The following is a 26323-nucleotide window of genomic DNA, read 5'->3' as shown; positions in this document are numbered from 1 at the left end:
AATGGAGCAGAAGGCATTGAATCGTGTTATGATAAAGAGGTCCCCTTTAAAGGAAGGGGAATCAAGGAATACCAGATGTGAATGGGAATGTGGAATTCAAAACATGTACAGGTCCGTCATGATCTTGCTGAATAGCAGAAGGGCAAATGATCTACTTCTACTCCTATTGCATATATCCCTATGTATGCTTGTGTCTAGAAGCCAAATTTCATCCCTACCTGCTCAATGGTGGGGGCAATTTTAAGGATCCTAACTTTTTTTAAGAAAAAAGTTTCCATGGGCATTGCTAGCAAGGCCAGCATTTACTACACATCCCCCAACTGTCCTTGAATGAATTACTGCTAGCTGTTTCAGAGGGCAGTTAAGAGTAACATTGCTGTGAGATTGGAGTCACTAATAACTAAAACTTCCAACAGAAACTGCTTCCAATGGCTAGGACAGAAATAGATGATGATTTGGCAAAAGAACCAAAAAAAAATCACAATTAGGAAGTCTCTTTCAAAAATTTATTATCACAATGAATATACAAGGTGTAGAGCTGGATGAACCCTGCAGGCCAGGCAGCATCAGAGGAGCAGGAAAGCTAATGTTTTGGGTCTGGATGCTTCTTCATAAAAATGCTTAGGTTTCCTCTTCACTGAGTACTTGCAGTGAACTTTTTTAAAAGTCCTATTTTTAAGTGGTATCTAGCTTTTAGTGTAGTTTGTAAGCTATTTGCTGACATTCAAAACTAAAATGTTCTAGTCATCAGGATTTTTTCATTTTCATGTAACACAGCAAAATTTCTTTACATCGGACTGGAGTCCTCCTCCAAAACATTTGCTTCGACACAATAGAGCTCAGTGCTAAATCTAGGTTCCAGTTGATGGAGGTCAGAGGATCGAATCAAAGCTTGAGCTTCATCCTCCAGTAGGACCATCAACAAAAGGCATTTGAGCAGAAAATAGATGAGAAACATTTGAAGATGTTTGAAACATTTTAACTGGCTTTTTATATTGCAGCAAGGTGTAAGAAACATTTCAATTTAGATAGTAACCTTCACAATCTCAATGTATGAAAAACTTCACAGCCAATTAAGTACAGGGACTGTTGTCCAGTTTTTGAGAATGTGGACAACCACAAGCCAAATTCATCCAACACATTTTGCTGCAAGAACAGATTTTTCAATTGCATTTTCCCTCCAACCCTCAGTCCATAAGGAGCAGAACCTTCTTTATATATTGACCCTTCCCAAGTCAGAACTCTATTTATAACCTGTTGAATCTTATTACTAAGCAAAGGGACATAAATTTAAAGCCTTGGTTAGAAGCAGTTTGCCAAATACACAATTGTACTGTAGTTGAGAAGCAGAAGTTTCAGGTTGAATTCATCACTAATGTAGCAGCTCATTATCCACACAGCTGTATAATAAAATGTGAGTCAGCAGCAAAAAAAAAAGCAGAATAAATTTTCCTTCTTAGACTGCCTACAAAATTGAAGCTTACTTTTGGCCCAGGCCTTTTATGAATTACCTACAATGATACTAGAAGCAACATCAGTCCTTCAGGAAGCAGATTTATTGTAAAAATGTTACACTCAAATCATGAAATTGCCACAGGCAGGAAATTGTAATCTTTGAATTACAAAAGTTGCTCCAAATACACATACAAGTTAAAATGGAAACTGCAGGCCTGCAGTTTAAAACTTTCAAGGCACATCAAGTATTAGGCTCCTCTAACTTACTTTCTTTGCAACTGAAAAGAGTTAGATTTTCTGCTCTTCTGCAAAGTTTGAGTGGTTTTTGATTTTTGAGTCAAGTTGGTAGATGGATGATGTGAGGCATTCTACTCATAAATCCTGACTCCTCAAAGCCTGTCCACCTTCTACAAGACAGGACTGAGATGGAACATTCCCTACTTGCCTGGATGAATGATACTCCAACAACACAACAAGCTTGACACCATTCAGGACAAAGCAACCCACTTCACTGGTACTGCATCCACTCCCTTCACCACCAATGCTAAGTAGCAGCAACGTGTGGCAAATTCAAGATGCACTACAGAAATTCCCCAAACATTTAGGCAGCACTTTCCAAACCCACAACCACTTCCATTGAAAAAAACAAGGGCAGCAGATTCATAGGAACACCACCAGCTAAAGTTACCCTCTAAGCCACTCAACAGCCTGACTTGGCTAAAATTACACTCTGTCACGGGTCAAAATCATGGACTTCTCTCTGATGCCATTGTGGATCAAACCACAGCACAGGCTCAGTGGTTAGCACTGCTACCTCAGCTCCAGGGACCCAGGCTCCATTTTACCCTCAGGCGATTGTGGAGTTTGCACCATCTCTTGGTGTCTGTATGGGTTTCCTCCAGGTGCTCTGGTTTCCTCCCACAGTCCAATGATGTGCAGGTTGTGTCGACTGGCCAAGCTAATTTGCCCATAATGTCCATGGATGCATATGTTAGGTGGGCTAGCCATGGGAAATGCAGGGTTACAGGGAAAGGGTGGGGGTGTGGGGTTCTGGGTAGGATGATCTATGGCAGGGGGTGGTGTGGACTTGTTGGGCCAAAATATCCTGTTTCTACACTGTAGGGACTCTGATTCTCACAGCAGGTGCACTGCAGCAGATCAAGACAGCTCACTTTCTCAAAGACAACTAGGGATGGGCAATAAATGCTGGCCCAGACATCAATGCCCATGTCGCACAAATTAACTTAAAAACAAATTGCCCCACACTCAAATTACTAATCACTGCGAACTTAAAAGGAAGTCAAATGCAAGCAAGTCTGATCCACTTTCCACTTAGTGATTATGGTCAAATAATGAAGGTGCACAGTAGTCCAGGGAACGCAGTTCTTGCTAGTTTTTCCTGTACATCGTCGACGCTGGTTAAACCTAACACCTTTTCGCTTCTCGTTCCGATCACTGGCTCAGAATAGAGTGGAAATCTAAATAGTGAAGCTGTGTAATGTGCAATGCTCAGAGAAACTACGTTCACTTCAGATTTAGTGAGCAGACAACTGTCTGGATTTCTTGCCACCTTCCCAACCACCCCCAAAAAAAACTTCCAATTTGTCAAAAAATGTGACTAAACAGGTAGAAGTGAACAAACAAAACCATTATTTAAATAAAGATGGCAGCAAGTCAACCATGCAATCAGAAAGCGAGCAAATACAATAAAAGCACTGATTTATATACCAAATCCACTATCCTTGAGTTTTTGTTTAAAAACAGCATCCCCAACTGCTACCCATATTTATATTTTAAACCATATCTAATTTCATTCATTATTTAGGAAAAATTAAACCTACAGCAAAAGATTGGAAACAAAAAGCTTCGGAAGTCCCTCACTGCTTAGTCAGCACCCAAGAAGAGAAACCTTTGACACAGGAGTGAAAACATTGTCAAAACACTAGTTTTTCACCTTGCAGAGATGTTTCCAGGATCTTAGGTTGCCAGCATACTAATCCCACCCTCCTTCTGTATCTTCCCTGCTGAACTTGGTTCTGCTCTTCTCCAAACTTCCCTCATTTTAAAGAAGAGGATCACCTCCTTGAAGAAAGCAGTTTAATAGTCCTGTGACTGAGCTTTCTCCGCAGGCTGAAGGTTTGCACGGAGACTGTGCAACTGATTCAGTGATTCGGTGAGGAAAGTCCCGATTGTATTAATTTCCATTAATGTGAGGTTGTCCAGCTGCAGGAGAGGAGGGAGACAGGAGAGAGAGCAAAATTGAACAATTACTAACAATGTTCCCACTAAGCCTTTAAAAATCCACACACACACACACACACACACACACACACACACACACACACACACACACGCGCATGCACAGCAAATTTTATAGTTTCCAACTGAAGCAGTCTCCTGCTTTCCTACAGGAAACTAGCCATTTGTACCAATTATTGTAATCCTTGGGCATGTTTCCGTTTGCATCACCTTTCCCTACCTATGCCAAATAGAAAACACAATAGACCCAAGCCTTGTTAGCAGATTTGTGGGCAGGCGGCTGAAATCCTGGGCGAACCCATAGGTTTTAATGGAGTGTTTTTAAACAAAAAGGAGAGAGAGCAAGTGGTGTGCTTTTGAGAGGGAATCCCAGGGCATGAACACTGGTGGTATGATTAAAACAGAGTGCTCAAGAGGCATCTTGGAGGGGTGAGGGTTATAGATGTGGAGATTAAGCAGGCCAGGGGCAGTATTTGACAGCAAGGATAAAAATATTAAAGATGAGGCCTTGCTTAACCCAAAGAAGTGAGTCATTATAGACCACTGAGCACAGGGGTGGTGGGGTGTCTGAATTTACTACAAGATGCAGGTGGCGGACTTTTGAAATTTCTCAAGGTGAAGGATGGGACGTGGAAAGTCATTCATTCACTCAAGACGCAATGAAAGTTGGATGATGGATGATAGTTTTTATAGCAGATAAGCTGAGGCAGGGAGAAAGTTCGGCAATGTCACAGAGCTGGAAATAGACACTGAGTTTAAGCAATGACATCCCCTCACAAACGGAGGCCTGTGTGGCTTCAGTACTCGACCATGTAGCACAACAACACAGCACAGAGGTAGTGGCCAGGGATGCAAGTTTTAAAATGATCAGAATACACATTGCCTTTGTGCACAGGACGGAGTGAAAGCCAACTCACGATCTCCCCCTCCAGGCTGCAAACTGAACAGATGTAGAACAACAACAGATGGGAGCCTGAACTTGGGGCTTAGGTCAGTGATTCAAAGTATGTCATCCATCCCGATTCTAAGTGTGGCCTCTTAGGCACTAGGGGCCTCCAGGTGGCCTTTGAACTGATCCAAAATGCAATGCCATAGCAGAGGCCATGACAGAACAAGCAGAAGAGTCTCTCTATTAGTCAACATGGCAATACACAACAAGATCAGTTTCTCTTTGCAGCTCACATACTCAAGCATGAGCATCAACAATGTACTTTTAAAAAGGTGATGTCACTGATGTTGTTTGATAAACATATAAAATTTAAAGATTAATGTAATATATCACATGCAACATTTCTTTTGTTCCATTAAAGATTAGAATGGAAAACTTTTTGTATTTTGTTTCTGGCATGAATTAATAATTTACTTCCACAAGAACCAAGAGCAAGAGAAGGCCATCTGGTCCTTCGAGCCTGCTTTGCTATTCAATAAGATACTTTTGTGGGCTCAATGCCACATACACACCCTCTCACTGTAACCCTTAATTCCTTTACCTTTATTTAGAAAAAAAAAATCAATCTTAGCCTTAAACATTGGATGAGGAAGCCTCAACTACTTCACTGGGCAGGAAATTCCACAGATTCACAACCCTTTGGGTGAAGAAATTCCTCCTCAGATTAGTCCTAAATTAGCTCCCCCTAATTTTGAAGTTGTGCCCTCTTGCTCTAGTTTCATCCCCCAGTGGAAACAACTTGCCTGCTTCTATCTTACCTATTCCTTTCAGAGCTTTGCATGTTTCTAGAAGATCCCTCCATTCTACTAAATTCGAATGAATATAATTCCAATAAGTTACTGTCTCCTCAAACTGACCCTCTTAACTCTGAAATCAACCTAGTGAATCTCCCTTGCACCCCCTCCAATGCCAGTACCCCCTTTCTCAAGTCAGGTGACCAAAACTACACACAGTACTCCAGGTGTGGCCTCACCAGCACTCTATACAAATACAACATAACCTTCCTGCTTTTAAATTCAATCCCTCTGGCAATGAAGGACAAAATTTCATTTGTCTCCTTAATTACCTGTTGTACCTGCAAATCGACCTTCTACAATCATGCACGTGAACACACAAGTCCCTCTGCACAGCAGCATGCTGCAATATTTTACCGTTCAAATAGCAGTCCCTTTTATGGTTATTCCTACCAAAATGGAGGACTTCACATTTATTAACATGGCGCTCCATCTGCCAGACCTTCGCTCACTCACTTAATCTATCTACATCGATCTGCAAACTTTCAGAGTCCTCTGCACACTTTGCTCTGCAACTCATCTTAATGCCATTGCAAACTGACACACTACACGTTGTCCCCAATTCCAAATCCTCTAAGTTATAAACAATTGCAGTTCCAGTATTGATCCCTAATGCACAGCACTAGTCACTGTTTGCCAACCAGAAAAAAAAACCACTTGTTTATCCCCACTCTGGTTAATTAACATGAAGCAATCCTCTATCCATGCTAATACATTGCCCATAATGCCATGCACTAGTATCTTACACAGCAGCTTTTTGTGCGGCGCCTTGTCGAATACCTTTTGGAAATCCAGATACATCACATCTACTGGGTCCCCATTGTCTACCATGCTCGTAATGTCTTCATAGAATTCCAGCAGATTAGTCAAGCATGACCTGTCTTTCATGAACCCATGCTGCATCCGTGCAATGGGGCAATTTCTATCCAGATGTCTTGCTATTTCTTCCTCGATGATAGATTCAAGCATGTGCCCCACTACAAAAGTTAAGCTAACTGGTCTATAATTCGCCATCTTTTGTCTACTTTTTTTGATCAGTGGCTGTTTTCCCATCTGCTGGAACTGCTCCAGAGTCCAGTGAAATTTGGGAAATTACCACAAGCACATTTGCTAATACTCCTGCCAGCTCTTTTAGTGCCCTGGGATGCATTCCATTCGGGCCAGGAGATTTGTCTACCTTTAGCTCCATTAGCTTGCCCAACGCTACCTCTTTCATGATAATGATGTATAATAATTTACTCAACAATGTTTACATTTAGAGGAAAAGTAGCCAGGTTTTTGATCATTTCCACATGATGAGGCTGATGGGTCTTTTCCCCAGTTTAAGTAGCTAGTGGACCTGCCTCCCCTTGTACTATCAATGTGTCTCAAGGATCCATCTACCTCTGCCTTAAAGATATTCACATGACCCACCATCACTGCAGTCTGGAGAAACTAAACAAGCATTCTACAGTCTCAAGATCCTGAACAAAAAAAAAATTCTCCTTGCCACCTTAAAAGGGAATCTCTATTTTTAAACAGTGTGTAAAAAAAAAATCAGACAGCCAGTAATCCTGGCTATAATGTACAGGTATGCAGGACATTAACACGCAGAATCAGTGCAAGACCTCACACAATACAAACCTTAAATCCGCCCTCTCCCATCATTTATTCTTAACCCATTTTATTCAAACAGCTTCAATGCCAGCATTGCAATGGTGCTCAGAATGTCGAGACCTGTACATATACACACGCACACACTGTACACTTCGGTGCTACTGAAACTCAGCAAGGGATGGGTTAGGATCAGAGAGCACAAGAGTAGAGACAGGGGTCAACATACAGCCACACAATGGATACAGTTCAGGAGGCAGCCATTTGGTCCATCGTATCTATGCTGGCTCTCCACAAGAGCAACTCTAGTCCTACTCAAGTCTTGCAAATTCTGCCTCTTCACACAATTATCCAAATTTCTTTTGGAAGCCACACTCACATGCACAGGCTATGCATTCATAGATCGCCATTCTGGTGGTTTTGCAGATCTCCTCAAAGTATATGCCCTTTGGTCCTCGATGCCTCTGCCAATTCTTTTTCCCCCCACTGAGGACTGTGCCAATGTCATCCAGAGCTACACACGGATTACCTCCATGGTCCCAAATGGACTCTACTCTTTCCCCAATTAATCTCTTGCTCTTTACACAAATTCTGCCCTTCAAAATCTCAATCATGCAGGATAGAAGAGGCCATTTAGCCCATCAAGTTTGTACTGCCAAAAGTACTTTCCTACCTACACCAGTCCCACTTTCTCACGTTAGCCCACAGCCTTGAATGTTATGACACTTCAAGAAGGGAAACAGCCGTTTTCTATTCACCCTGTCCATGACCCTCAAAATTTATACACTTCAGTCAGGTTCCCTACTCAACCTCTATTTCAAAGAAATGAGAACAGTTTCTCCTGCTCCACTCTGTCCACATCCCTCATGATTTTGAACTTAAACTCTCACCTCAACCTCCCATTCTCCAGGGAGAATAACCACAGCTCTGCCAATCTATCATACAACTGGTCAGCATGGACTATTTAAACTGAGCAGACAGTTTCCATGAGATATAGAACATAGAAAAATATTGTGCAGAACAGGCCCTTCGGCCCTCGATGTTGTGCCAACCTGTGAACTAATCTAAGCCGCTCCCCCCACACTATCCCATCATTATCCATATGCTTATCCAAGGACTGTTTAAATACCCCTAATGTGGCTGAGTTAACTACACTGGCAGGCAGAGCGTTCCACGCCCTTACCACTCTCTGAGTAAAGAACCCGCCTCTGACATCTGTCTTAAATCTACCACCCCTCAATTTGTAGCTATGCGTCCTTGTACAAGCTGAGGTAGTCATCATCCTCAGAAAAAGACTCTCACTGTCCACCCTATCTAATCCTCATCATCTTGTATGTCTCTACTAAATCCCCTCTTAGCCTCCTTCTCTCCAATGAGAACAGACCCAAGTCCCTCAGCCTTTCTTTATAGTGCCTGCACTCCAGACCAGGCAACATCCTGGTAAATCTCGTCTGCACCTTCTCCAATGCTTCCACATCCTTCCTGTAATGGGGCGACCAGAACTGCATGCAATATTCCAAATGAGGCTGCACTAGCATTTTGTACAGTTGCAGCAGGACTTTACAACTGAAGTCTCAGATATTAGGCACTTTTGTTTCAAATTACAGCATCAGGAGCTTGTTGCCAAATCACTGAAAGTTTCATGAGTAATCAATGAACTCAAATCAAATCAGTTTCTGAGCATTCCTTGAAGTCTGGCTTTCACAAGCGGTAACACAGAAGAACAGCAACCTCTAGTGGCAGAGAAAATACACAAACATCCAACTACTTGACAAGTTAATTGAGGGATACTCAGAAGTGATATTTTCAGTTACATAAAAACTTTTAAAAAGGACCTCAAGGCAGGAGGAAGTTGTTGCTGGAACCCACCAAGTACTTACGGCTCTGTAAACACCCATGCAATATTTTACCTTGCTTCAAGTGCAACTTATTATTGTGGTTGAGGGTAAAGATCACATCACAAAGGTTCCTCAAACTTTGCCCAATAAAAGAAACAGGTCATAATTGAAGACACTGGTTTGCAGGAAATACATAAAAGCCATTCAATGCTTGAAAATAAAAACAGGTTTTAAAACCAGGAAGGGTGGGTGGAATGGCAAAGAGTAAATCCGAATAGATTGGCAAGTGGGAGGAGGAATACATGTCATGGAGAGGGAAGAGTCTCGAAACAAGTCACAAGGTCAAGCCTCAGCACTGTCCTCCTTTCCCTCAGAGGTAAGGCAACCCCAAACTTAAGAGCTCTGACTGCTTCTTCATATCCCTTCCAGATCCATACTAGGACAAAACTGTCCTCCCTCATTTACAACTCCCTAGCGTTTGGCCTTCCAATTACTGTGGCGGTTCTGTGAGCTCCCACCCCCAGATTTGAATCCATTTCCACTTCCTCAAGTCCAGCCATGCAGCTAGTTGGGGAGATGGTGGCATAGTTCTAATATCACTCAATTGCTAATCCAGAGGCACAAGCTCATTTTTTTTATTCTTCATGTGGGCATCACTGGCTAGGCTACCATTTGTTGCCTGTTCCTAGTTGCCCTTGAGAAATTACTGGTATGCTGCCTTCTTGAACCGCTGCACTACATGCGTGTAGTTAGGTCACAAAGCCATTAAGGAGGAGGTTAAAAGGACTTTAAACCCAGCAACACTAAAGAAACAGTGGTATATTTCCAAGTCAGAATGGGGAGTCACTTTGTTGGGAACTTGTGGGTTGTATTCTTATTTATCTGCTGCCCAGGTTCTTTTAAATTGGTCTGGGGTTTAAGAGTACAATATAGAAGGTTACTAATGTTCCAGAGAATTGGGTTCAAGGTCCAGCATGACAACTGGTGGAATTTAAATTCAATACATAAATTTGGAATACAATAAACTACTTGCTTCACTAATTCCCTTTAAATGACACCTGCCATCCTTATCCAGTCTGCCCTACATGCAACTCCAGACCCACAGTATTATGGTTAACTCTTAACCACCTCTGAAGTAGGTGATTTGCTCTTAAACAGAGTAGCTCATTAGGGATGGGCAACAAATGCTGTCATTGCCACATTACACAAAAAAATGTTTTAGGAAGGGCTTCATTTTATCTGTTAAATCAGCAGCTCTTCTGGATTACAGCAAATGTAGCCGAGTCTTCCTCTTGTCTGCTACAACTTGTCCACCAACCAAGAATGGAGATGGCTTCTTGTTGCTTTCACCACCTGTTCACATTTCACACCCTGTTCCCAAGTGTTCCACACTCGCCTTGACGAGCAAGGAGTTCATGCATAACTTTGGCACAAAGATCGAGGCCACTACTTCAGCAGCCCTGCCAACTTCACCACCCACACTCAGAGTGCCACAAACCTCCAGAGCTTTGCTGTTGATCCTGGAACTCTTCCCAGCTACTGTCTCCTGCTGAACCAGTCTGTCTGTAATTTTTAATCATATACAAGTCAAGCTTCCAAGCCCACAAAGGTCAGTCTACAACACCTTTTCTGGCGTAGCTCATCTGTCGCTGCGATCTTCAAGCCATGCCTCATCCTGACCAAGAATATGCAAAATGGGAACCAAGGGCACCAATTTGAATTTCTTATACCTAAATCCTTTCACAGTCTTCCTCCTCACTTGTTCCACAAATTCTCCAAATTCTAGCCTCTTGTACATCCCATCATCTTTGCAAATCCTTCCTTAGACCGTCCACTTCTTTTCTACACCCTTTTGTTGAAGCTTAATTGATCACACTTCTGAATCTCTTGATCTTAGCAGCCTTTATTTTTCCTGGCTGAGCCTTTGTGACATCTCAGCAGATGATCTTCTAAGCTAAAAAGGAATGTATATACATACAAGGCAAATGAGGTGGTAATGGCTATCTGATCTAAAACCGGAGTCCCTGCTGACATCACCAAGGGACATGGGCAAATCCAAGTGTCAACTCGTGTCCTATAGATTTGATGCAAAGTAAAAGCTGAGTTGGTCAACAAACAAGAAAAGGGCCCTCAAATTTTGATGGATATTTATTATATTATAATTATGTATCAAATTGTAGGTGAAGGATCAGATTTTCAAGTTGGAATTACATGGGCATCAAATTTGGGGACAAAAAAATCAAAATAACCTTACCTTTGCATGGACCTCTTGTTGATTCACAAAATTATCTGCAGATAACCGCAGCTTTGCAATGCGAGTATCCCAAGTATCTTTCACCAAGGTCCGGATTTCGTCAGCTTTGGGAATATTGTCAGAGGCACTGGGGAAATAGCAAAAGCACTTAGAACTACTGCACTACTAGATTAGGAAATACATCAAGTGGCATTTTAGCTTCTCTGAAAATAAAAGATATTTTGGGTTAATGTTGTGCTTTTCAATCGTGTTCTTGTGCTGCCCTTTGACTCTTAATGTTTAATACACAATTTAGCATACGGTCACCAGTACATCTTTTAGATCACTGTCCTTTCTACCTACACCGCAATAAACCACACTGCACAAACAGTTCATACAGGACTTAATGACAAACTTGCCTTCCTTCCTTCCACTTTAAACTTAAAATTTACAGACAGTAACAAGGCTCCAACCAACTGGTTCACTTTTTGTGCTCCAGAGGAGCTTCCTTCTCCAACTCTACATCCCTTCATCATGTCAGCATAGCCTTCTATTTCCATCTCCCTCTTGTGTATAAATCACACTTTTCTTTAAGTGCATCTAGGGCATTTGTCTCAAATCCACTTCCAAAAATGCGAGTGAGTTCTACATTCTAACCAGCCTTTGATAAAGAAATTCCTCCTGAAGTCCACAGTGGATTGATTAAAGACTATCGCATAACGATGGCCATTTGTTTTGTTATAACTACTTCATAAAATGCTCAGTTCATTTTAAAGCTGCTACATGGCACATGGGAGCTGTATTCTAAATAGACATCAGTGCCTGAAAAGCATACATGGGAGATTCTAAGTCATTTGCAATTGAAATCATTGAGTTGTCACAGATGTACAAAGAATGGCTACCTTCCTAAAAGTGATTTGTAAAATAAAGTATGCTTGGAACATTAATCATGGGGAAAAGAGTGTGGCATAATGGTAACATCACTGGATTAGTAACCAGAGCTCCAGGCTAATGACCTGGGGGCAAATGGGTTTAAATCATTTCAATGTAAGTGGTAAAATTAGAATTCAATAAAAATCAGGGACTATAAACTAGTCTAATGATGACCATGTAACCATTGTTGATTGCCATGAAAACCCACCTGGTTCACTAATGTCCTTCAGGACAGGAAATCTGCCTTCCTTACCTGGTCTGGTCTGGTCTATGTATGACTCGCCAATCCATACAATTCAATGGCAATTAGCGACAGGCAACAAAACTGGCCTCGCCAGCAGCACCCACGTTCACACAAGAATGAAAAAAAACTTTGATCTCCTAAGCAAGAATATGCTTGAATAAAAATGAAGACAGACTTCAAAGCTGCACAGTAATAAAGCAAAAGGTTCAGTTTCCATCCTCTCCAATCTGCCGAACTGCAGTTGAAATGGTCCTGTTCCTTTGTCAATGCAGCTTCAAGTTGACCATTGCAAGACATGCGCAATGTCTCCTTGTTTTGCCTCTTAGTTTGGATAGGGTTCTAGGCAAATGAGGTGGTAATGGCTATCTGATCTAAAACCGGAGTCCCTGCTGACACCACCAAGGGACATGGGCAAATCCAAGTGTCAACTCGTGTCCTATAGATTTGATGCAAAGTAAAAGCCGAGTTGGTCAACAAACAAGAAAAGGGCCCTCAAATTTTGATGGATATCAAAAACAAAGACTTTTACTGTTCCAGCTGCTGTTCATAATTTTAATCTATGAATCAAAACAGGAACCAGCTCACATCACTAACAATGGCAACATTCAAGGTTCATCCTCATTCAGTACTGTCCTCATTGAGCAGTGTGGTACCACAATGGGCTCGGAGAGAATTATAAATGGTTTCAGTTACAATTCTATCAGCGTGCTTGCAATTCTCACTGCAAAGGCTGACACTCTGGGTAAAGGTCATAAGGGTAAATCGGAAGAAGCACCAACCACTAAACAAAATTCGAACATTGAGCTAAGATGTTCAGAAGAAGGATTCAACATAAGTACCATTATGTGTTATCTAGGTATAGGAAAAACTTACTGATTCAACAGCAACTTAGTCAGTTCCATGTAATGTGGGTTGGGCATTGGAGTGAAGGTTTCTTCTTTACGCTCCTGTTCCTTGATTTGTTCAAGTTTATCTGAAAAATAGCAAAATAGTTATACATTTGATCTGATTTGGTTGATAGGCATATGTGCCTAAGTACAGTGAAAAGCTTTGTTTGCGAGCAGTACAGGCACATCATAGTCAGCAAGGACGTACAGATCATAGGAGTGAAAAAGAACCTTGGACAGAGTAAGGCATGCAGGTTACAACTCACAGAACTTGCGCTAGACAAAATCAAAATTAACAAGGTCAGCATTATTTGGAGTTAGAGAGTTCACTCATCAGTCTAATAACGGTTGAAAAGAAATGATGTATGTGTTCAAGCTTCTGTATCTTCTGCCTGACGGAAGAGGTTGCAGGAGAGCATTACTGGGGTGGGATAGGTCTTTGGTGATGTTGGCGGACTTTCCACGGCAGCGAGACATGTAAATGGAGTCCGTGGCTGGGAGGTTGGCTTCTGAGATGGTCTGGGCTGTGCACACCACCTTCTGTAGTTTTGACAGTCCTGGGCAAAATAGTTGCCAAACTAGGCTATTAGGCATCTGGATAGTAAAGCTTCTATGGTGCATCTGTAAAAATTGGTGGGGGACCTTATGGACGTGCCAAATTTCCTGAGTTGCCTGAGGCATTGTTGTGCCTTCTTGACAGTTGCATCTACGTGGGATGTCCAGGGCAGGTTGTCTGTTATTGTCACCCCTAGGAACCTGGTGCTTTCAACCTGCTCAACCTCCGCTCCGTTGATGCAGATTGGGGGATGCTCGTGTTTTCCCCCTTTCTTTCTGAAATCAATGCTCAGTTCTTTAGTTTTAACGACATTGAGAGAGAGGTTGTTATCATTGCACAACATCATCAAGCCCTCTAGTTCCTTTCTGACACAACGTTGTTTGATAATCGGTCCTTCCACAGTGGTGTCGTCAGCAAACTTGTAGATGTGTTTGTTCAGAATTTGGTTACAGTCATGGGTGTAGAGGGAGTACAGTCAGGAGCTGAGAATGCATCACTGAAGGCTCCAGTGTTGAGGGTTATCATGGAGGAGGTGCTGTGTCTGTCTTCACTGATTGCGGTCTATGGGTTAGGAAGGTGAGGATCCAGTTAGATGGTGAGGCCGAGACCTAGATGTCAGTTTTGAGATCAGTCTGGAGGGGATAATAGTGTTGAAGGCGGAGCTGTAGTTGATAAGCAGGAATGTGACGTAGTTGTCCCTGTTGTTCAGATGTTCCAGGGGTGAGTACAGGGTTAGGGAAATGGTGTCTGCTGTGGACCCATTATGTTGATACGCTGTGATGGAGGGAATAGGTGCATCTGGGGAAGTCAGGGCAGGTGGCATCATATTACTGGCATTCTTCTCAAACTGAGCATAGAAAGCATGAGTGCATCAGGGAGGGATGTGTCTTTACCTGCTATCTTGCTTTGCTTCGTTTTGTATCCCATTTTGTTGTTTAGGCCTTGCCACAGGCGGCAGGAATCCTCAAGATTGGTTTTGGCCTCTAACTTGGTCCAGAAATGCTTTTTGGTATCTCTGATGACTTTGCTGAGGTCATAACTGGATATAATGGCAAATACCATTAGCCCTGTCTTGCAGTCACATCAGCTATGTTTGAGGACTGTACAAGGACGATAATAGTCAGCAGTAGCACTCTCATTTGAGACAGAGAATGTTGTAGATTTGGTTTTCAATTCAGAGGCTTTTAGCACAAAGTCCTGACTGACACTTCTGTGCAATATCGTGAGTGGTTTTGCTGTAGGAGGCACTAAACAGAATACTTTCAGGTGACCATAATGGATCACATCATAGAATTTCAAAAGCACACACAAGAATTCTCCAGCATTTGTGGGGAAAAATCCACCCCTCAAGGAAGACTATAAAAATGTGTTGTAGTCACAGCTTTTCTGTGGAAATATTGAACTTTCATTCCAATACAAGCAAGGCTTTTCTAAAAATAAAAAGGGCTGTTGCAGCCTTTTTTTGCCCCCACTGTACCAATAAATTCAATGACTATCTGGTAGAGGCCTTTGCGGAGCCAAGGAATATCACAATTATACAGAGTGAGGGAAACATCAAAAACAGAAAGAAAAAGTAGCTTCTAAAACTAAAAAGGGAAGAGACAATGAGAGGTTGATGACCAAACCCCATGCAGCAAGAGGTCACCTCCCTCAGATATGTTTTATTAAAAAAAAAGGGTTAAGAGCAAGCTTCAACACTGGTCTGTTTGTTTGTTGCCTGACTAAGTGTGCCACAAGGGTCACAATGTTGAGAACAGCCATTCGAGACTCCTACTTTTGCAGGTAAAGAAAGAGAACACACTGTCTCTCATTTAGGAGAGCTGCCAGCCACTATTGATCGGAATCAAGCAGAAGATTTGCAAACAACCTGCAAAGCTTAGAATCTCAAAATGAACTATTCCATTACCAATGTCAAAGCTACCAGTAACATCCAATCACAACAGCCACTACGTTCTATTACCCACTCTTCATGAATTATTTCGAATGATTTGGATATCCTTGTTAAGAAACTATTTTTTGGATTCACCTTGTATCAAAATTTGTGCTGTCATTGCTTCTCACCTTTAGTATCTAATAAATTCTCTTTGATTGAACTAAGGAGCCTAGTCTTTTAAAAACAAGCTCATTTGGTCTAGGAGAACAGGAACAGCTCTTTTTGAAATTAGTCTTCCTATGACCAACTCATGTGCTGAGTGAATACTGAAGGGGAGCCAATTCATCTCTTCTCACCTGTGAGATTGTTGATCCAGAGTCTTCTTTCCAGGACTGTAAAAATAAGTTTGTTGGGTTCCCCAATTTATTATTGTACTGAAATCAAAAAATGTTGGAAATCACAGTGGGCCAGGCAGCATCCTTGGAGGCAGCAAGCCACATCTTCCTTTGTGCCTTACGTAAAATAGTAACCACTTTTCAAGAAGGTAAAGCATTGGCAGCAGAGCAATGTGGATGTTCTGAAGACATGAAAGCTGCTGCTATACAAACAACTGCTTTCCTTCTCAAGGCTGCAGCATCTGAAAAAGTGTGATCCTGGACTGAATGGCATATTGACTCAGCAACATGACAAACACAACCAGCACTTACAAGAAGCAACCTCAAGGCACTTTACATTGTTATTGTCAATAGCAGGGCCAACCATTACCAATGGGCAAAGCCTCCCACACCCATCTTTTCACCACAAAAATCGTAATCCTCCAAGAGGCCTTGAAGATAGATAAATGGAAAGTGATGCACAAACGGAGGGTACACTTTCAGCAGAACTCCCTCTGGGAATTATTCTGGTAACAGGTGCCAGAACCAGCTGGGGATTGACACAAATTTGGAAACAAGTCACCACCCTCTCACTCACAAACTGAGACACCTGGGGAAGAGTCTCCATCAGCAACACCCCACCAAAACCAAATGCACAGATAACAACAAGCAGCATTGTAAATTACACAAATACTTTCTTGTTTAAATCTCAAACAGACAAAATAACTCACCTACATCCATCCAATCTGGAACTACAATCCTGCACTTCTGTCGCTGTTTCAGATTAATAGCGAGCCACACAGGTACTTCAACTGGAAGCCCTGGATTGAATGGTCCCAAATCTCCCTATATACAAAGGCCACCAAAAGCAAAACAGAATCATTAGGGCACAGAAGGCAGCCATTCAGCCCATCCAGCTCAAGTTGGATTGGCTAGAGAGTTTATGGAAATCAAATTAATGTCAAAACTTTAGCACAACCTGAAGTGGATTAAACATTATTTATCTTTACACTACTTTTGGAGCCTTGCAATATAATTGGCAGATTTGTTCGTACAAAAAAAAAAGACTTGTCAAAATAATGAGATATCCATAAAACACTTCGGAGCATTTCAAGACACAAATTAATATACTGCCTTTATAAAGTAAAAGCATGAACAAGTAATGTCAACAAAGAGAAACACCCAAATGAAGCGGTGGAGGCAGGTATAATTACAACATTTAGAAAGGCCTCTGGATGGATATCTGACTCGGAAGGGTTTAGGAGGATATGGACCAAATGCTGGCAAATGGAGCTGCATCAGGCTGATGTCTGGTCAGCGCAAATGAGTTGGACTGAAGAGTCTTTTTCCCATGTTCTATGAATCTATAACATCTCACAGCCTGGAACGTGGGGGTGGGTAAAAGATATGGAAGGTGGTATTCAGGTTCCAAAATTATTGAACTTGATACTGAGTGCTAAAGGCTGCAGGGTTGCCAAGTGGAAAATAAGATGCTGGTCTTCCAACTTGCACAAGTCTCCCTGGAGCTCTGCAGCAGGCCCAGACAGAAATGTTGCCCAGAAAACAGTATGGTGTATTAAGTGGCTGGAGTAACAGCATCCCATTTTCTGCTTGGGGAACCTGCAAGCCTTGAGGACTCAACATGGAGATCAACAATTTCAGAACCTGAACACCTGCTTCACCCACCTCCTCACTCCAGGCTCTGTTATGACATGGGTTGCTTTCAGCCCAGTCTACCCATTTTCATCTACTTGTGGGCCCCAATATCAGCTTTTCTTTCAACCCTGGCTTACCATTCCTGACCACCTTTCCCTCTCTCTGGGCACTGTCTCCACTAGTCCTCACCTCCTCTAGCCTCTCACCACAAACTATTTTCAGCTTATATGCCATCTTTTGCTAGCTGCTAGCAGTTTTGAAGGTTCACCAGACTTGAAACATTAAGTCTGATTTTCTCTCTCTCTCTCTCTCTCTACCCCCCCTCCACACACTTTCAACAGACCTCAGTTGTAAAGATGTACATGACAGAAACAGACCCTTTGGTCCAACTGATTCATGCCAATCAGATATTCTAAATTAATCTAGTCCCATTTGCTAGCATTTGGCACCATTAAGTCGTCATTGGACAAGCATATGGACGTACATGGAATATGGAATAGTGTAGGTTAGATGGGCTTCAGATTGGTATGACAGGTCAGCACAACATCGAGGGCCGAAGGGCCTGTACTGTGCTGTAATGTTCTACGTTCTATAAACTCTTCCTAGTCTTGTAGCCATCCAGGTGCCTTTTAAATGCTGCAATTGTACCAGCCTCCACCACATCCTTTGACAGTTCATTCCATGCATGCACCACCATCTGCATTAAAAAGTTTCCCCTTCGGGCCCTTTCAAATATTTCACTTCTCACCTTGACCCTATGCCCTCTAGTTTTGGATTCCCCTACTCTGGGGAAAAGACCTTGACTAGTCACCTTACCAAACTCCTCATGATTTTATAAACCTCTATGAAGTCACCCCTCAGCGTCTGATGCTCCAGGGAAAACAGCCCCTCCCAGCAGTTCAAACTCCCCAATCCTGGCAACATTCTTTTAAATCTTTTTGGAACCCTTTCAAGTTTCACAGTATCTTGACTATAGCAGGGAGACCAGGATGGAACACAGTATTTCAAAAGTGGCCTAACCAATGTACTGTGGAGGCAGAATATGACCTCCCAACTCCAATACTCAATGCTCTGACCAATGAAGGTAAGTGTACCAAACACTTTCTTCACTACCCTGTCTACCTGTGACTCCACTTTCAAGGAATTATGAAGCTGCATCCCAAGGTCTCTTTGTTGGCAACAGTCCCCAGGGCCTTGCCATTTACTGTACAAGTCCTGCCTTGATTTGCTCTACCAAAATGTAGCATCTCATATTTATCTAAATTAAACTCTATCTACCACTCCTTGGCTCATTGGCCTATCGGATCAAGGTTCCGTTACTCTCAGATAACCCACTTTGCTGTTCATTACACAACCAATTTTGATGTCATCTGCAAAATCACTAACCATACCTCCTATGTTCACATCCAAGTAATTTTTATAAATGACAGAAAGCAGTGGACACAGCACCAATCCTTGCAGTACACTGCTGGTCACAGGCCCGCAGTCTGAAAAGCATTTTCCACCAACACCCTTTTGTCTCCTACCTTCAAGCCAATTTTGTATTCAAATGTTTACTTCTTCCTGTATTTATGTGTTCCAACCTTGTTAACCAGTCTACCAGTCAGAGCCTTGTCGAATGGCTTAAAAAGTCCATTCAGACACTACGCATCACACTGCCTTTGTCAAACCTCTTCATCACGTCTTCAAAAAACTCAATCAAGTTAGTGAGGCATGATTTCCCATGCACAAAGCTATGTTGACTATCCCTAATTAGTATTTGCCTTTCCAAATACATGTAAATCCCTCTCCCTCAGAATTCCCTCCAAAAACTTGCCCACCACTGATGTCAGGCTCAGTGGTCTATAATTCCCTGGCTTTTCCTCACCACCTTTCTTAAATAACGGCAGCATGGTAGCAACCTCCAGTCTTCAGGGACCTCACCCGTGGCTATCCGAGATACAAATATCTCAGCAAATGGCTTCCCAAGCTTCCCACAAAGTTTTGGGCACACCTGATCAGGTTCTAGGGATTTATCCACCTTTATGCATTTTAAGACATCTAGCACCTCCTCCTCTGTAATATGGACACTTCAAGATATTGCTATTTATCTCCCCAAGTTGTCTAGCTTCCATATCCTCCTCCACACCAAACACTGATGCAAAGTACTCATTTAGTATCTCACCCATCTCCTGCAGTTCCAAACATAGGTGGCCTTGCTGAACTTTAAGGGGCCCCATTCTCTCCCTAGTTACTCTTTTGTCCTTCATGTATTTGTAGAACCCCTTTAGGTAATCCTAAGCCCTACTTGCCAAAGCTATCTTATTTCTCCTTTTTGCCCTGATTTCCCTCTTAAGTTTACTCCTACTGCTCTTGTATTTATCCAGGGATTCATTTGATCCCTGCGGTCTACGCTTGACATATGCTTCGTTCTTTTCCTTGACCAGAACTTAAATTTCTCTAGTCATCCAGCATTCCCTACACCCACCAACCTTCACCCTGAGTGGAACATACTTTTGCTAGACTATCGTTATCTCATTTTTGAAGGCTTTCCACTTTCCAGCCATCCCTTTATCTGCAAATATCCACATCCAAATTAACTTTTGAAAGTTCTTGCCTTATACCATCAAAAGTGGCCTTACTCCAATTTAGACCTTCAACTTTTAGATCAGTTCTATCCTTTTCCAATTCCTAGAAGCCTGATACTCCAAGAAGAAAGCCATCAACAAACACAGAGAACTTGACCCCATATACACGCCATTGCAAAGGAAAACCAGAAATGAGGTAATCCAGCTCAACGGACTCCAGTTTAAAAACCAGGTGGGAAAACACAACGGTACTTCATCAGAGACACTGATGAAGTTACCCAGCGGGGTAATGAAACATCTGCAGAAAAACAAAGAACCAGCTCAGCGAGCCAGCCACAACATCCACAACCCGAACTACAAATCTACTCCAAAACCTTATAGACTAATAGAATTATGATCACTGGCCCCAAAGTAGCTCCCACTGTCACCTGCCTTATTTCCCAAGAGAAGGACTAATTTTTGCTATTTCTCTAGTAAGTACATCCATATTCTGAAGAGGTAAATTTTCTTCTGCACACTTAACAAATTCTTCTCCAAGCGAAGCACTATGGCATACCAGGCTATGTTTGGAGCCTGCTCTGCTTCTCCAGCAATTTCTGTTTTTTGTTTCAGATCTTCAGCATCAGCAGCCCTTTGTTTAATTTTGGATTTCAAACTTGTCAATTTGCACTTGCCTAATTATTGTCTATTATTAGGAGCAAGTATAAGGATTAAAATGTTTCAAGACGTGGAGCTTCCTTGTTTACATTTCAAGTCACAAACCTTTTTTGAAAAAAGTCAGTCAGTCAGTCAGTCAGTGTGATTTGGAATGATCCAAATTAATCTGAAGACAATCAGAGATCTCTTGCTCTAAACATTTTACATTTTTGTTGATCCCAATAACAACAGGCTGTAGGAAAATATTTCCTCCAACTCTACAGCACTTGTTACACATAATTTATTATCATTGATTATAAATCTCTGGCCTTTTAGTTTAAACTTGCTCCATGTGTAAAATGCTTTAAAATATAAATCATAGCCCATGAGCCACAAGAGGGGGCAACTTGACAAAACACACTCACAGTTATTAAATAGATTTTATCCAAGCTGAAGTTGGGAATAATAGTCACAATCTGCTTCTCTGCGAGAAACTCCACTTCTGAAGGGTCCATTGCCGCATTTAACCGCTCGCTCCCGGGTTTAAATCACCCGCCTGAAGCCTGAGACAGCTTCCCGCGCAAACACCACCGGAAATAGGGGTGATGTCACTCAGCCGGCCCTTTGACAACTGGCCCGGCCCCCTTGACAACAGACCCCGCCCCCGCGACAACTGACCCAGCCCCCGTAACAACAGACCCAGCCCCTTGACAACGGACCCCGCCTCTAACAACGGTCACCCCGCCCCGAGTAGGGATCCGCCCCTTGACGACGGAGCCCGCCCCTGACTACGATCCCCACCGTTCCCGGCCACGTCCCGCCCACTGACTGCACTACATTCCCTATCCCACAGATGTTGGGAACTGCAGATGTTGGAGAATCCGAGATAACAAAGTGTGAGGCTGGATGAACACAGCAGGCCAAGCAGCGTCTTAGGAGCACAAAAGCTGACGTTTCGGGCCTAGATCCTTCATCAGAGAGGGGGATGGGGAGAGGATTCTGAAATAAATAGGGAGAGAGGGGGAGGCGGACCGAAGATGGACACAGGAGAAGATAGGTGGAGAGGAGAGTTTAGGTGGGGAGGGGAGAGGTCAGGGAGGCGGGATGAGGTTCGTTGGTAGGAAATGGAGGTGCGTCTTGAGGTGGGAGGAAGGGATGGGTGAGAAGAAGAACAGGTTAGGGAGGCAGAGACAGGCTGGGCTGGTTTTGGGATGCAGTGGGTGGAGGGGAAGAACTGGGCTGGTTTTGGGATGCAGTGGGTGGAGGGGAAGAACTAGGCTGGTTTTGTGATGCAGTAGGGGAAGGGGAGATTTTGAAACTGGTGAAGTCCACATTGATACCATTGGGCTGCAGGGTTCCCAAGCGGAATATGAGTCGCTGTTCCTGCAACCTTCGGGTGGCATCATTGTGGCACTGCAGGAGGCCCATGATGGACATGTCATCTAAAGAATGGGAGGGGGAGTGGAAATGGTTCTCGACTGGGAGGTGAAGTTGTTTATGGCGAACCGAGCGGAGGTGTTCTGCAAAGCGGTCCCCAAGCCTCCGCTTGTTTTCCCCAATGTAGAGGAAGCCACACCGGCTACAGTGGTTACAGTATACCACATTGGCGGATGTGCAGGTGAACATCTGCTTAATGTGGAAAGTCATGTTGGGGCCTGGGATGGAGGTGAGGGAGAAGATGTGGGGGCAGGTGTAGCACTTCCTGCGGTTGCAGGGGAAAGTGCCGGGTGTGGTGGGATTGGAGGGGAGCGTGGAGCGGACAAGGGAGTCGCGGAAGGCAGACAAGGGTGGGGTAGGAAAAATGTCTTAGGTGGTGGGGTCGGATTGTAGATGGCGGAAGTGTCGGAGGATGATGCATTGTGTCTGGAGGTTGGTGGGCTGGTACGTGAGGACTGGGGGATTCTCTTATGGAGGTTATTGCGAGGGATGAGGTCCGGGAAATGCGGGAAGCACAGTCAAGGGCACTCTTGACCACTGTGGGGGGGGAAGGTGCGGTCCTTGAAGGACATTCCCTGTCCATACACTTCAGGCTCGGCCTATTTGAATAAAGACCATGCCTCCTTAGTAACAGACTACGCCAATCAAGGCACAGACTCCGCCCCTTGACAGTCCCCCGTTGCAAGCCGTGCCCCTTGCTTGCAAGGCCTTCCCCCTTTGCCAACAAGCTTAATGTTTACGTTGTCTAAAGTAAAAACAGAAATTGATGGAGAAACCCAGCAGGTCTGACAGCATCAGTGGAGACAAAAACAGAATAGAAACAATGGATGTTGGGAAAAGTTGTTTATAACCTGAAGAGATGGGCGGGGAGAGGAAGCTAAAGGAGTAAGAAGATAGCATCTGCAGTTCATGTTTTCTTCAAAATCATTGATGGAGGTAGACTCGAGAGAGAGAGAGAGAGAGAGAGACAGATAGTTAAGGAGAAAAAGCGATTGATGATAGTAAGCCAGGCAAGGAGAAAATGTATATTCTGGTTGCCCTTCTTTAGGAAGGATGTTGCTAAACTTGAGAAAAGATTTACAAAGATGTTGCTGAGTTGGAGGGTTTGAGCTATAGGGACGGGTTGAATAGGCTGGGGCTGTTTTCTCTGGAGCATCAGAGGCTGAGAGGTGACCTTATACAGACTTGTAAAATCATGAGGGGCATGAATAGGATGAATAATCAAGGTTTTTCTCCCTGGGTAGGGGAGTCAAAACTAGAGGGAAAAGGTTTAAGGTGAGAGGGGCGGATTTAAAAAACAACCTGGAGGGTAACTTTTTCACACAAAGGGTGGTGCATGTATGGAATGAGCTGCCAAAGAAAGTAGTGGAGGTGTGTACAAATACAACATTTAAAATATTTACCGGGTGGGTACATGCATAGAAAGGGCTTCGAGTGATATGGGCCAAATGCTGGCAAATGGGACAAGGTCAGACAGGGATGTCTGGTCGGTTGGCCAAGTCGGACTGAAGGGCCTGTTTCTGTACTGTACAACTCGATCAAAAGCTGATGAAGGGGTCCATAAGTGAGTAAAATTGAGTTGGCAGTGCTGAAAGCAGCCCTTATCATGACAGACCTGGGTTGTAGGGGTGGATAAAGGATATTGAAGAAGATGTTCAGGCTTTATTCGATATCGAGTCCTCAAGGCTCCGGGGGGGGGGGCGCTGCTTGAGCAGCCAATGAAATGCTGTTTTTCCAGCTTGCGGTGAGCCTTGCTGAAGCAATGCAGCAAGCCTGAGACAAAGATATTGGCCAGGGAACACAGTGGTATGTCAAAGTGGCGGCCAACTGGAAGCTTGAGGCCATTTTTATTGAAAGAAAGTAGGTGTTGAGCAAAACAGTTGCTCAGTCTGTGTTTTGTCTCCCCAGTGTGTGGGTGATCACATTGTGAGCAGAGAATGCAGTAGACTAGATTGTCGAAATACAGGTAAAATACTGCTTCATCTGTGTGTGGACTCTTGGATAGTGAGGAGGTAAATGGGCAGGTGTTACACCTTTGGCAGTTTTAGCGGAAGGTGCCGTGGGCATGTGAGGACATGGTGGGAGTGGAGGAGGAGTGGGCCAGGATGTCCCAGCTGGGACGGTCCCTGCAGAAAGCTGACAAAAGAGGGGAGGGAATATGTATTGAGTGGTGACATTCAACTAGACGTGGCAGAAATGGCAGCTTATGATCTTATGGATGCGGATACCGGTGAATCGGAAAGTGAGAACCAGTGGTCCCTATCTTTGTTGAGATGCAAAAATTTCATCCCCTATTCCCAATTCCTCCACCCTCCGCCGCATCTGCTCCCACGATAAGACATTCCACTCCCGCACATCCCAGATGTCCAAGTTCTTTAAGGACCGCAACTTTCCCCCCACAGTGATCGAGAACGCCCTTGACCGCGTCTCCCATATTTCCCGCAACACATCCCTCACACCCCGCCCCCGCCACAACCGCCCTAAGAGGATCCCCCTCGTTCTCACACACCACCCTACCAACCTCCGGATACAACGCATCATCCTCCGACACTTACGCCATTTACAATCCGACCCCACCACCCAAGACATTTTTCCATCCCCTCCCCTGTCTGCTTTCCGGAGAGACCACTCTCTCCGTGACTCCCTTGTTCGCTCCACACTGCCCTCCAACCCCACCACACCCGGCACCTTCCCCTGCAACCGCAGGAAATGCTACACTTGTCCCCACACCTCCTCCCTCACCCCTATCCCAGGCCCCAACATGACATTCCACATTAAGCAGAGGTTCACCTGCACATCTGCCAATGTGGTATACTGCATCCACTGTACCCGGTGCGGCTTCCTCTACATTGGGGAAACCAAGCAGAGGCTTGGGGACCGCTTTGCAGAACACCTCCGCTCAGTTCGCAACAAACAACTGCACCTCCCAGTCGCAAACCATTTCCACTCCCCCTCCCATTCTCTAGATGACATGTCCATCATGGGCCTCCTGCACTGCCACAATGATGCCACCCGAAGGTTGCAGGAACAGCAACTCATATTCCGCCTGGGAACCCTGCAGCCATATGGTATCAATGTGGACTTCACCAGTTTCAAAATCTCCCCTTCCCCTACTGCATCCCTAAACCAGCCCAGTTCGTCCCCTCCCCCCACTGCACCACACAACCAGCCCAGCTCTTCCCCCCCACCCACTGCATCCCAAAACCAGTCCAACCTGTCTCTGCCTCCCTAACCGGTTCTTCCTCTCACCCATCCCTTCCTCCCACCCAAGCCGCACCCCCAGCTACCTACTAACCTCATCCCACCTCCTTGACCTGTCCGTCTTCCCTGGACTGACCTATCCCCTCCCTACCTCCCCACCTATACTCTCCTCTCCACCTATCTTCTTTACTCTCCATCTTCGGTCCGCCTCCCCCTCTCTCCCTATTTATTCCAGTTCCCTCTCCCCATCCCCCTCTCTGATGAAGGGTCTAGGCCCGAAACGTCAGCTTTTGTGCTCCTGAGATGCTGCTTGGCCTGCTGTGTTCATCCAGCCTCACATTTTATTATCTTGGAATTCTCCAGCATCTACAGTTCCCATTATCTCTTATAACTGTGGGAGTTAGTTGGTTTGTAATGGATATTGTTGGCCAACCTAACATCTGAAATGGAAACAGGAAGGGAGGAGTCAGAGATGGACCAGGTGAAGGTGAGAGTGGGGCAGAAATTGGAAGCAAAATTGATAAATGTTTTCAGTTTTGGATGAGAGAGGAAACAGTACCAATAATGTCACCCATGTACCAGCAAAGTTGTAGGGAGATGCTTGAGCAGGACTGGAACAGGGAGTGTTTTACACACCCCACAAAGAGACACGCATGACTGTGGGTCATTTGTGTACCAGTGGCGACACTTTTGATTTGAAGGAAGTGAGTGAAGTTGAAGGAGAAAGTTCAAAGTGAGGACAAGATTGGCCAGGCAAAGGAGGGTGATGAACATAGAACACTACAGTGCAGTACAGGCCCTTCAGCCCTCGATGTTGCGCCAACCTGTGAAACCAAAC

The 26323-nt window shown here is 43.9% G+C and overlaps 1 protein-coding gene across 1 annotated transcript; it reads right to left on the bottom strand.

Moving 5' to 3' along the window:
* Nucleotides 1–539: 539 nt before the first annotated feature.
* Nucleotides 540–21444, bottom strand: gins2 (GINS complex subunit 2). The gene is made up of 5 exons (XM_048546875.2): nucleotides 21273–21444; nucleotides 16720–16834; nucleotides 13172–13271; nucleotides 11143–11269; nucleotides 540–3678 (listed from the first exon to the last, which is right to left on the bottom strand). The coding sequence occupies exons 1-5, from the start codon at nucleotides 21360–21362 to the stop codon at nucleotides 3553–3555; spliced, it is 558 nt and encodes a 185-aa protein (XP_048402832.1). The 5' UTR covers nucleotides 21363–21444; the 3' UTR covers nucleotides 540–3552.
* Between the last annotated feature and the right edge of the window lie 4879 nt (nucleotides 21445–26323).

Source organism: Stegostoma tigrinum, chromosome 16, assembly GCF_030684315.1.
Source record: "Stegostoma tigrinum isolate sSteTig4 chromosome 16, sSteTig4.hap1, whole genome shotgun sequence".
Taxonomy (NCBI): Eukaryota; Metazoa; Chordata; class Chondrichthyes; order Orectolobiformes; family Stegostomatidae; genus Stegostoma; species Stegostoma tigrinum.
The sequence above is the reverse complement of the archived record's forward strand: the minus strand, read 5'-3'. Positions and strand labels throughout refer to the sequence as shown.